At 45.0% G+C, this 12007-nt stretch overlaps 1 protein-coding gene across 1 annotated transcript; it reads left to right on the forward strand.

The window, feature by feature from the left end:
- The first annotated feature begins 9543 nt into the window (after nt 1-9543).
- Nucleotides 9544-10149, forward strand: LOC101736632 (uncharacterized). Its single transcript, XM_012694670.3, has one exon. It carries the CDS (start codon nt 9544-9546, stop codon nt 10147-10149), a length of 606 nt encoding a protein of 201 aa, XP_012550124.2.
- The last annotated feature ends 1858 nt before the right edge of the window (nt 10150-12007 follow it).

A 12007-nucleotide genomic window follows, 5' to 3' on the forward strand; every position in this document is an offset into this window, starting at 1 on the left:
TATATTGTTTTATTTCGTTGTCCAAAATTTCCCATATTTTTCCTCCGGTAGACAAAATGTGCTTCTCTCCTATTACGTGCTTTAAATCTAAAATTAGATTTTCCAAAGCGGATTCTAGTCATAGACAATTACAAAATAAATTCTTTCGCCTACAATTAGAAACTTGAAGTCTCAATTGCCTTATTAAACTATTCCGCCATATTGTTTAAAAAATTTACCGCCAAAACGGGTGAATGACCTACCGACCCAACTGGTGTTGTGCATTTAGCGAGTGTCACAGACAACAACATGAATTAACCATTAAGACACGAGGTCGTAGTCTTCTTCTTTGTCTCCACTTTATCCCACTTGATGGGGTCGGCACAGCGAACCTTTCTATTCCGATCTCCTCTATCAGCCGTCATCTCAACACTCACTCCTTTTTGTTCCATATCGTCGACGTTGACGTCGTTTTTTGGTCGACCTCTTCCCTCTTTACCTTACACTACCGTTTCAATACATATCCTAGTCACATGCATCTCATTGCATTATATACCGATTATCCGATCCTACAATGAAATGGATTTTTTTTTATTGCTTACATGGGTGGACGAGCTCCCGCCCACCTGGTGTTAAGTGGTTACTGGAGCCCATGGTCATTAACAACGTAAATGATGCAACCCTCCTTGCGACATGATTTCTAAGTCTCAGTTTTGTAATAAATCGTCGGCTCCTTCCCGCGCGGACTCTCAAGAGGTCCTACCACCTGTATTCATTCGTGACACAAAGATGCAGTTTAACATTGTAATTGACATCAACCGAAATGCAACTGTTACTGGATTTACACATAATACTCGTCTACCGTGAATGATTGGAATCTCACTTAAACAACGTTACTACGAGTATACATTTAATGGACCACAACCAAATGACTACAAGAAGAATGCCTGAAGATCTACTATAGATATATCGAAAAGACAATTTTTTTTAATGCTTAGGAGGGTGACTGAGCTCCCGACCTAGTATTAAGTGGTTACCGGGGCCCATAGATATCTACAACTTAAATACCGCTACCCACCTTGAGACACGAGTTCTATGGTCTCAATTTTTATTGTTTCCCGGGTTCCTGAGATGATATTCCCATGTGGACACACAAGACATACTACCACCAGTAAACACACATATCACATACACCGTATCTTATCATTTTTTTCACAGAACGACAATTTTTTTTTATTGCTTAGATGGATTGACGAGCTCACAGCCCACCTGGTGTTTAGTCGTTACTGGAGCCCATAGACATCGTACATTACAACGTAAATGCGCCACCCATCTTAAGATATAAGTTCTAAGGTATCAGTATAGTTACAACGGCTGCCCCACCCTTCAAACCGAAACGCATTACTGCTTCACAGCAGAAATAGGCGGGGTGGTGGTACCTACGCGCGCGGACTCTCAAGTAGTCCCACCACCAGTAATTACGCAAACTATAATTTTGCGGGTTTGATTTTTATTACACGATGTTATTTCACCGTGACAGTCAATCGTGAACATTTGTTGAGTACGTTTTTCATTAGAAAAATTGGTACCCGCCTCGGATACGAACACGGGTGCATCGCTTCAACACGAATGCACCTGACGTCCTTTAGGCCACGAAGACTTCAAAAATTAAATTTCTAGAGACACATTACATAATACATTATTTAAAAAAGTATTATAACAAACAACGCTCACCTCAAGAATGGCCACAGCGACCTATCTTACACAGCCCGTAACGAGACTCCTGCGATTAAAAAAAAATCATTTTAAAAGGAATACCAATGTCACGCCTTCCCGTGTTACCGCTAGTTGAATATCGTATAGTATACCTATATTTTAAAAGATAAACTTTTTTTTGACAAATAAACGTAATTGTATTTATTAATATTTTCATCGGCTTAAAATTACTTTTACGGCTTAATCTCGCGTTTTTTAATATCATTATATTATTACCGACTTGGGTGTGATGTTACTTAACTGAAAAATGGAAAGCTGTTTGACAACATTCCCAAACTGAAATTTGTTGTTTATAATGTACACATTACGGTATAATGACTCTATTAACCAACTGATTTTATTATAATGTCTACAAATATCGGTAAATTTTTTTTATTGCCTTTGTAGGCAGACGAGCATACGGCCCACCTGATGGTGAGTGGTTACCGTCGCCCATGGACTTCAGCAATGCCAAGGGCAGAGCCAAGCCGCTGCCTACCGCTAAAATTAAATTATTAAAATTAAATAAAAATTATTTGTCAAGATTCCGGTCCAATTGTGCACAATTTAACGCTTCAGACGCACAATTACATACTCTTACAATAAAAACAAACTGTAAAACGGTAATCATTTATTAAAACATACCGATCAACTTCCAACAAACAGAAATGTCGACCAGTCACATTGTACGTTATCGCGGAACGAAAGTTACTGCTAATGATAAATGATATTGTTGGCTAGCGCCGAATGAAAGTTCAATACGGTTCGCACTGGATTTTAAAGTCGCAGCCTGGAAATAAGTTGCTATAAATCATATTTTGTACAATTGCAGTTCTTAAATGATAAGTGTAGTGAGTTATGGATAGGTTAATAGTGAAATAATGAAAAATACGATCAATTTAATATTTAATCAAGGATATCCAATCATTATTGAAAAGGATTGCGTTTTGAGAAACCTTCTTACGCTTGAGAGAGTCGTTAGAATATTTATTGTATAATGAGGTCTGTGGCTCTCTTCTCATACCTAGAATTACAGATTTTATTAGGTACAAAAATGATATTTACATACAACTCTACAAAGGTAGACTATAATAATATAGTCTCTCAGATGATGACCCAAGTGTTCGAAAAACTTAAAAAGCAGAGCTATGATTGCATTTCCACTTCAAAACGATTAAATCAAATGTTGAATAAACAAAATCGTAAATAAAGCTAATCTTACAAACCACGATTCAATTCTGTACGAAGAATTCAACAATAAAGATATGGTTATTTTTTAAATAAATAATAATAATAATTTATTTATTTCTCTCTTAAAGGTATAGTACAAATTATACAAATGGAAATTAACGTTATAATTTATTTTGTAAGCCTTTAAAAGAGCTGAAATCCTGTACTATATAGGTTCAAAGATCTGTATTACTGATCTCCAGGCTCCCTCCTTCTTAAGATAGATTAGGTTAGGTTAAGTCGTGAACAGATAATATATAATACAAGCGTATATTATCTTCTTTTTCTTCACCTTATCCCACTAGGGGGGTCGGCATAGCTATTTTTTCAATTCCATTCTCTTCTATAAGCCGTCAGCTCAACACTCACTCCTCTCTCTCTCATATCGTCATTCACACACACCATCCATGTCTTTTTCGGTCAAACAACAAACTTCTACAAACGTATATTATGATAGCTTTTTTTATTCACTAGACCTATTTAAAAATACTTATTCCACAAATTATCCATATAGACTACTAGCGACCCGCCCTCGCTTCGCTTCGGAAACTGTAATTTATTATTGATTTCTCTACTATTTAATGGATGTGATTATACATATAAACCTTTCTCTTCAATCACTCTATCTATTAAAAAAAACCGCATCAAAATCTGTTGCGTAGTTTTAAAGATTTAAGCATACATAAGGAGGGATAGGGACAGAGAAAGCGACTCATTCCGATAGAGGCACCCGTCACGTGCGGACGTGCTCATCGTCCACTCGATCGCCCGGTCTTTGTTCGCCCGGCTTTTGTTAGCCCGGCCATTGTTCGCGCGGCCTGTGTTTGTGGTACATCTGCCGACTAAGTGCTCTTTCTGGAAGTTTTTATTTGTTTTGTTTCCTTTTGTTGTTTCTGTGTTCGTGGTACATCTGCCGACAAAGTGGTTTCCTGCAAGTATTTATTTGTTTTGTTTCTTTTCGTAATTTCTGTTTTGTTGTGCTTTTTCTTTGTCCTGTAGTAATCGCGCCGCATTGCCACCTGTGTTCAATAGAACCGCTCAGGTCCGAGAAGTTGGGGCCTCGCCGCAAGGCGAGTGTTTTCAAGACCCGCCGTGACCATCGTTTCAGCTGAGCGATCATCCGCGGCCTCCGTCGCGCCCTCTAAAACACCTACACTTGCTCGTAGGTCGCCTGCACCCGCCTCCTCGTGCTCCGACTCTGACTCGGACATGGAGGTCGACCTCGCCCCCGCCTCATCGACGGATGGATTCACCCTGGTACAGAAGGGTAAGAAGCGTGCCGCGGAGTCTCGAGCTCCCGCGGCCGCTAAAATTAGCAAAGCCGTGAACGCGTCGCGCCCCCGCCCTCAGACTCCCGTTGCGCCCCCAGCCCGTGCCACTCCGTCGCCGCGTCCGGTGGCACAAAATAAAACCCAGACCCCTCCCCCGGTTATCCTTCAGGAGAAGGCAGCTTGGGATCGAGTTTGCCTGGCCCTTAAGGCCAAAAATATAAATTTCACGAATGCCCGTAACCTCGCGAACGGCATTCAAATTAAGGTTCAAACACCCGACGACCATAGGGCCCTCTCTTCTTACCTCCGTAAGGAGCGTATAAGTTTCCATACGTATACGCTCCAGGAGGAGCGCGAACTCCGCGTTGTAATACGCGGAATCCCTAAAGAGTTAGATGTAGAGCTCGTAAAAGCCGACCTGTTAGAACAAGGCCTACCAGTGAATTCTGTGCACCGTATGCACACCGGTCGCGGTAGGGAGCCATATAATATGGTTCTAGTCGCTCTCCAGCCTACCCCCGAGGGTAAGAAAATCTTTAACACACAGACCGTCTGTAGGCTCTCTGGTATCGCTGTCGAAGCCCCCCATAAAAAAGGCACTCCTAGCCAGTGCCATAACTGTCAATTGTACGGGCACTCTTCCCGTAACTGTCACGCGCGCCCCCGATGTGTTAAGTGTTTGGGCGATCACGCCACGGCCCTCTGCGCTCGCGACCAAAAAACCGCGACGGAACCGCCTAGCTGCGTCCTGTGTCGAACACAGGGTCACCCCGCGAATTACCGTGGTTGCCCCCGAGCCCCTAAAATAAATCGCCGCGTCGCCCGCCAAAACCGCCTCCGAGCTTCCGGCCCAGACATCAAAGCCTCGGCACCCTCTGCGTCGCAGGCTAAGCCAGCGTTCGTTCCGGCGGCGGTGCCCAGTGTCTCGGCCTGGGCAAAACCGCTGCCGTACACGAACACGGCTACAACTCCCTCCTCCGCGATTCGTCCCGCCCCCGCGACTCGTCCCTCTCCCGCGACTTGCCCTCCGACCGCGTCCGACAATCTCGCTTTAGCGATCGACTTCTTTCAGTCGATCAACTTTGAGCGCGTTAACGCTTTGGGCGACGCCATTCGCGCTGCCTCCACTGCACAACACTTTATCGCCGTTGTGCAGGAATACGCCGACGTATACGCGTCATTAAATACGTACGTCCTCCCCTCACTCCGCCGGTAATCAATGGCGTATATAAGTAGAATAAAGCCCCTATCCGTAACGATAGGATTTTTTAACGCTTACGGTCTCGCAAATCAACGTGATCAGGTTTCTGACTTTTTGCGTGACCACCAAATTGATATCTTTTTAGTGCAGGAGACCCTACTTAAGCCCGCGCGCCGTGACCCTAAAATCGCGAACTATAACATGGTCAGGAACGACAGGCTCTCTGCCCGTGGTGGTGGTACCGTCATTTACTATAGAAGAGCCCTGCATTGCGTCCCGCTCGATCCTCCCGCGCTCGCTAATATCGAAGCATCAGTGTGCCGAATCTCACTGACGGGTCACGCGCCGATCGTTATCGCGTCCGTTTATCTTCCACCGGATAAGATCGTTCTAAGCAGTGATATCGAGGCGCTGCTCGGTATGGGGAGCTCTGTCATTCTGGCGGGCGACCTAAATTGTAAACACATCAGGTGGAACTCACACACCACAACCCCGAATGGCAGGCGGCTTGACGCGTTAGTCGATGATCTCGCCTTCGATATCGTCGCTCCGCTAACCCCGACTCACTACCCGCTAAATATCGCGCATCGCCCGGATATACTCGACATAGCGTTATTAAAAAACGTAACTCTGCGCTTGCACTCGATCGAAGTAGTTTCAGAGTTAGATTCAGACCACCGTCCCGTCGTTATGAAGCTCGGTCGCGCTCCCGATTCCGTTCCCGTCACGAGGACTGTGGTGGATTGGCACACGCTGGGCATCAGCCTGGCTGAATCTGATCCACCATCGCTCCCGTTTAACCCGGACTCTATCCCGTCTCCTCAGGATACCGCTGAAGCCATAGACATCTTAACGTCACACATCACCTCGACATTAGATAGGTCATCGAAACAAGTTGTAGCGGAGGACTTCCTTCACCGCTTCAAATTGTCCGACGATATTAGGGAACTTCTTAGAGCTAAGAACGCCTCGATACGCGCCTACGACAGGTATCCTACCGCGGAAAATCGTATTCGAATGCGTGCCCTACAACGCGACGTAAAGTCTCGCATCGCCGAAGTCCGAGATGCCAGATGGTCTGATTTCTTAGAAGGACTCGCGCCCTCCCAAAGGTCTTACTACCGCTTAGCTCGTACTCTCAAATCGGATACGGTAGTAACTATGCCCCCCCTCGTAGGCCCCTCAGGCCGACTCGCGGCGTTCGATGATGACGAAAAAGCAGAGCTGCTGGCCGATACATTGCAAACCCAGTGCACGCCCAGCACTCAATCCGTGGACCCTGTTCATGTAGAATTAGTAGACAGTGAGGTAGAACGCAGAGCCTCCTTGCCACCCTCTGATGCGTTACCACCCGTCACCCCGATGGAAGTTAAAGACTTGATCAAAGACCTACGTCCTCGCAAGGCTCCCGGTTCCGACGGTATATCCAACCGCGTTATTAAACTTCTACCCGTCCAACTCATCGTGATGTTGGCATCTATTTTCAATGCCGCTATGGCGAACTGTATCTTTCCCGCGGTGTGGAAAGAAGCGGACGTTATCGGCATACATAAACCCGGTAAACCAAAAAATGATCCGACGAGCTACCGCCCGATTAGCCTCCTCATGTCTCTAGGCAAACTGTATGAGCGTCTGCTCTACAAACGTCTCAGAGACTTCGTCTCATCCAAGGGCATTCTTATCGATGAACAATTCGGATTCCGTACAAATCACTCATGCGTTCAACAGGTGCACCGCCTCACGGAGCACATTCTTGTGGGGCTTAATCGACCAAAACCGTTATACACGGGAGCTCTCTTCTTCGACGTCGCAAAAGCGTTCGACAAAGTCTGGCACAATGGTTTGATTTTCAAACTATTCAACATGGGCGTGCCGGATAGTCTCGTGCTCATCATACGGGACTTCTTGTCGAACCGCTCTTTTCGATATCGAGTCGAGGGAACCCGCTCCTCCCCACGACCTCTCACAGCTGGAGTCCCGCAAGGCTCTGTCCTCTCACCCCTCCTATTTAGCTTATTCGTCAACGATATTCCCCGGTCGCCGCCGACCCATTTAGCTTTATTCGCCGACGACACGACTGTTTACTATTCTAGTAGAAATAAGTCCCTAATCGCGAAGAAGCTTCAGAGCGCAGCCCTAGCCCTAGGACAGTGGTTCCGAAAATGGCGCATAGACATCAACCCAGCGAAAAGTACTGCGGTGCTATTTCAGAGGGGAAGCTCCACACGGATTTCCTCCCGGATTAGGAGGAGGAATCTCACACCCCCGATTACTCTCTTTAGACAACCCATACCCTGGGCCAGGAAAGTCAAGTACCTGGGCGTTACCCTGGATGCATCGATGACATTCCGCCCGCATATAAAATCAGTCCGTGACCGTGCCGCGTTTATTCTCGGTAGACTCTACCCCATGATCTGTAAGCGGAGTAAAATGTCCCTTCGGAACAAGGTGACACTTTACAAAACTTGCATAAGGCCCGTCATGACTTACGCGAGTGTGGTGTTCGCTCACGCGGCCCGCACACACATAGACACCCTCCAATCCCTACAATCCCGCTTTTGCAGGTTAGCTGTCGGGGCTCCGTGGTTCGTGAGGAACGTTGACCTACACGACGACCTGGGCCTCGAATCAATTCGGAAATACATGAAGTCAGCGTCGGAACGATACTTCGATAAGGCTATGCGTCATGATAATCGCCTTATCGTTGCCGCCGCTGACTACTCCCCGAATCCTGATCATGCAGGAGCCAGTCACCGTCGACGCCCTAGACACGTCCTTACGGATCCATCAGATCCAATAACCTTTGCATTAGATGCCTTCAGCTCTAATACTAGGGGCAGGCTTAGGGACCCCGGTAACCGTACTCGTCGAACTCGACAAAGAGGTCGACGTGCAACCTAACCCATGCATCAGCCCGCTGAGTTTCTCGCCGGATCTTCTCAGCGGGTCGCGATTCCGATCCGGTAGTAGATTCATTCGCGAAACAATTGCTCTTGAGTTGTTAGGTCTCCTTCGGAGGCGCTCGGGCAGTTGTTAGCAAATCCCACCCCTCTTGGCTGAGCCTTTGCTCGCCCACCTGTCCTGGTGAAACTGGAAAGGCCTTCGGGCCACCAGTAAACTTTCAATCATAAAAAAAAAAAAAAAAAAAAAAAAAAAAAAAAAAAAAAAAAAAAAAAAAAAAAAAAAAAAAAAAAAAAAAAAAGCGACTTTGTTTTATACTATAGACTATACGTGGATCGATAGCCTTATAGTCTTCTAGTCTGATAGTCTGATAGTCTTAGCCATTAGAAACCTTGTTTCGAAATCTCGTGCGTGCGTCTTTCGTTACAAGTTGTAAACAAAATTTACATAACTTCGGAAAATCTAGTACTGAAGACATTCGAGCTCTCAACTTAATTAGTGGACTGAGAAATAGATTTTTGTTAAACTCTCAGTTTATTTGCGTTTCGTGGGAATTTTTAGTTTCTGCTGCTAAGGGACATTGTACTAAATGGGTTAATATATTGGATTGTATTTAGAATATGTTTAGGTGTAGGTACATACGTCTATAACATTACTAACCAGAAATTTCTTTTATCTTTTTTTTTCCTACCTTTTCGCTGGTAGCTTAAGGGGCTCTTTCAGTTGCGTCCGGATGGGTAGGTGAGCTCACGGGCTCAACCTGAAAGAATTTGCTAACACTAGCCCGTGGCAAGAGCAGTGCTTCGCAAAATCTACCACCGGAATAGAATCGCGACCCACTGAGAAGATCTGACAAGAAACTCCGCTATGTCTATGGTTTAGTTCGCTCATCGTAATCGACGAGTTTGACGGGGACTGTGACCGGTGGACTTTTAAATTTCACAAAGGAGTACGCCAAGGTTGTATTTTATCGCCCATTCTTTTCAACGCCTATGGGGAGCACATAATGAGATGGACCTGCGAGAATTGGGATGGTGGCATTACAGTTGGTGGCGTGAAAATCACCAACCTCCGATACGCCGATGATACTACGTAATCGACGAGTTTGACGGGGACTGTGACCGGTGGACTTTTAAATTTCACAAAGGAGTACGCCAAGGTTGTATTTTATCGCCCATTCTTTTCAACGCCTATGGGGAGCACATAATGAGATGGACCTGCGAGAATTGGGATGGTGGCATTACAGTTGGTGGCGTGAAAATCACCAACCTCCGATACGCCGATGATACTACTCTTCTTGCAGCGAATGAGTCGGAAATGGTTGCGCTTCTGGACCGAATGGAGCGGATAAGCAAGGAGATGGGACTTTCCATAAACAGGTCCAAAACCAAAGTCATGGTGGTGGATAGGTCTGGAAAATTGGAACTCACTGGCGCATTAGACCTAGAAATAGTGGACAATTTTAACTACCTGGGTTCCAACATTACTAACAATGGCTCGTGCGAGAAGGAAGTGCGCCGGAGAATTGGTATGGCTAAGAGTGCCATGACTCAGCTCGGAAAAATCTGGAGAGATCGCAACATATCCGTAAAGACCAAAACCAAACTGGTACGGACTCTAGTTTTCTCGATTTTTTCGTATGGCGCTGAGACCTGGTCACTGAAATCTGCAGACCGCAGACGCATTGACGCCTTTGAGATGTGGTGCTGGAGAAAGATGCTGCGTATTCCGTGGACAGCATTTCGGACCAACGTATCAATCTTGCAAGAACTCAAAATCTCCTCGCGGCTGTCATCCGAGTGTCTTCGCTGAGTCCTTGAGTACTTTGGTCACATCGCACGGAAGAATGGTAGCAATCTCGAGAGGCTCATCGTGACTGGTAAGGTAGATGGGAAAAGACCTCGGGGGCGCAGCCCAATACGTTGGTCCGACCAGATCCGCACCGCTCTTGATTCCACGTTTCACAACGCCCTCCACACCGCCAGAGACAAGCATGGATGGAGAAAAATCGTGCGTGCGAAGGTGATACAAAAGGGTGGTCACGACCCTCAGCAATGAGGAATACGACGCAAGGAGGAGGTGACCGGTGCTTGAGAGGCCTAAAAACACCGAGAGTGAATCCGGGCATCCTCCAAGATATGTTTCTGGCGACGGCGGCTTTGCCTTGTCCCGTCGCGGCCGGATAAGTATATTTATCTTTGTAATTCATAAAATACCAACCCATTTTGGCAACTGATCCACCGTGTGGCGATTATGGAAACTGGACACATTCTTATAAGCATGTTTGTGTTTATGACGAGTAAAACAGATATCCGACAATAGTAATGTTGCACACATTACTATTGTCGTGTTAAGATCATTACAGTTTTCGTGATCACAAACGACTAGGGCATACATCTACATATATCTTTACTAATATATAAATCTACAGTGGTTTTTACGGATGTTCCATTATAACTGCTGAACCATGCATCCGATTGACTTGAAACTTGATATCCATGTAGAAAATACATGTACTTAATGTGTTGGACTCTCTACACCAGTTGTAGGGGTGTTAATGATGAGAATCTTTGTGGGGGTGAGAAATAATAATGTTAATTTTAAATGCCCAGCGAAGCGGTCGGGTACAGCTAGTAAACTATAAGTTGTATATAGCATTGTCGTGGAATGTTCGAGGAATGAAATACCAACGACATGGCTTGAACTGGACTGGGTCGGTCGATGTTGGCAACCACAATGAAATTCTCAGCAAAATATTATCACGATGAATTATGGGATCTAAGTGAAATGGTTTCGAAATTAGTGTTCAATAACAATGATAAATGTTTTTTTTTCTTTTTTTTATGTTTAACATTTGTCACATTTGTAAGTTTTCTGAAATACTCGTAGCCTAAAGGATTAAAACGCCCGGTACCATTTTTTCGAATGAAATACGTGCTTAGCAAATGTTCACGATAGACTTCCACGGTGAAGGAATAACGTCGTGTAATAAAAATCAAACCCACCAAATTATAATTTGCGTGATTACTAGTGTTAGGACGACTTGTGAGTCTGAAACTTTTGAGACGACCACTATCTATTTCTGCCGTAAAACCGTAATGCGTTTCGGTATGAAGGGTTGGGCAGCCGTTCTAGATGTTTATGGGTTCCTGTAGCCATTGACATAAAGTGGGCCCGTAAAGCTCGGGAGCTTGTTCAACCATCAAATCTATTTATATTATTTTTATTTATGAAAATGATCTGTTACACTCAGCAATGATGAAATGCTTAATGAATTTAAAGAGGATTGTCGCACCAGCTTATTGTCTACTGAGTTTCTCGCCGGATCTTCTCATTGGATCGCATTTCCGATCCGGTGGTAGATTCTGCGAAGCACTGGTCTTGCTAGGGCCAATGTTAGCAACACTTCCGATTTGAGCCCCGTGAGCTCACCTACACGTTAAGGTGAAGCTGAAATAGCCTCCCAAGGCTATCAGCATAGGTAGGAAGAAAAAAAAACAGCTTACTCACGCTAAGTACCTACACGTTTTAGAAAATTTGAAAACCAAACTTTTCCTCTTATTTAAAATACTTAGTATAATCGGATACGTTTGAACAATTTACAACTTCCGATCTTTTCGGATCGTACACATCACGGAGTGTCCTTAAACGAATACACAATACATTAGAC

Source organism: Bombyx mori, chromosome 9 (genome assembly GCF_030269925.1).
Source record: "Bombyx mori chromosome 9, ASM3026992v2".
In the NCBI taxonomy this organism is placed as follows: Eukaryota; Metazoa; Arthropoda; class Insecta; order Lepidoptera; family Bombycidae; genus Bombyx; species Bombyx mori.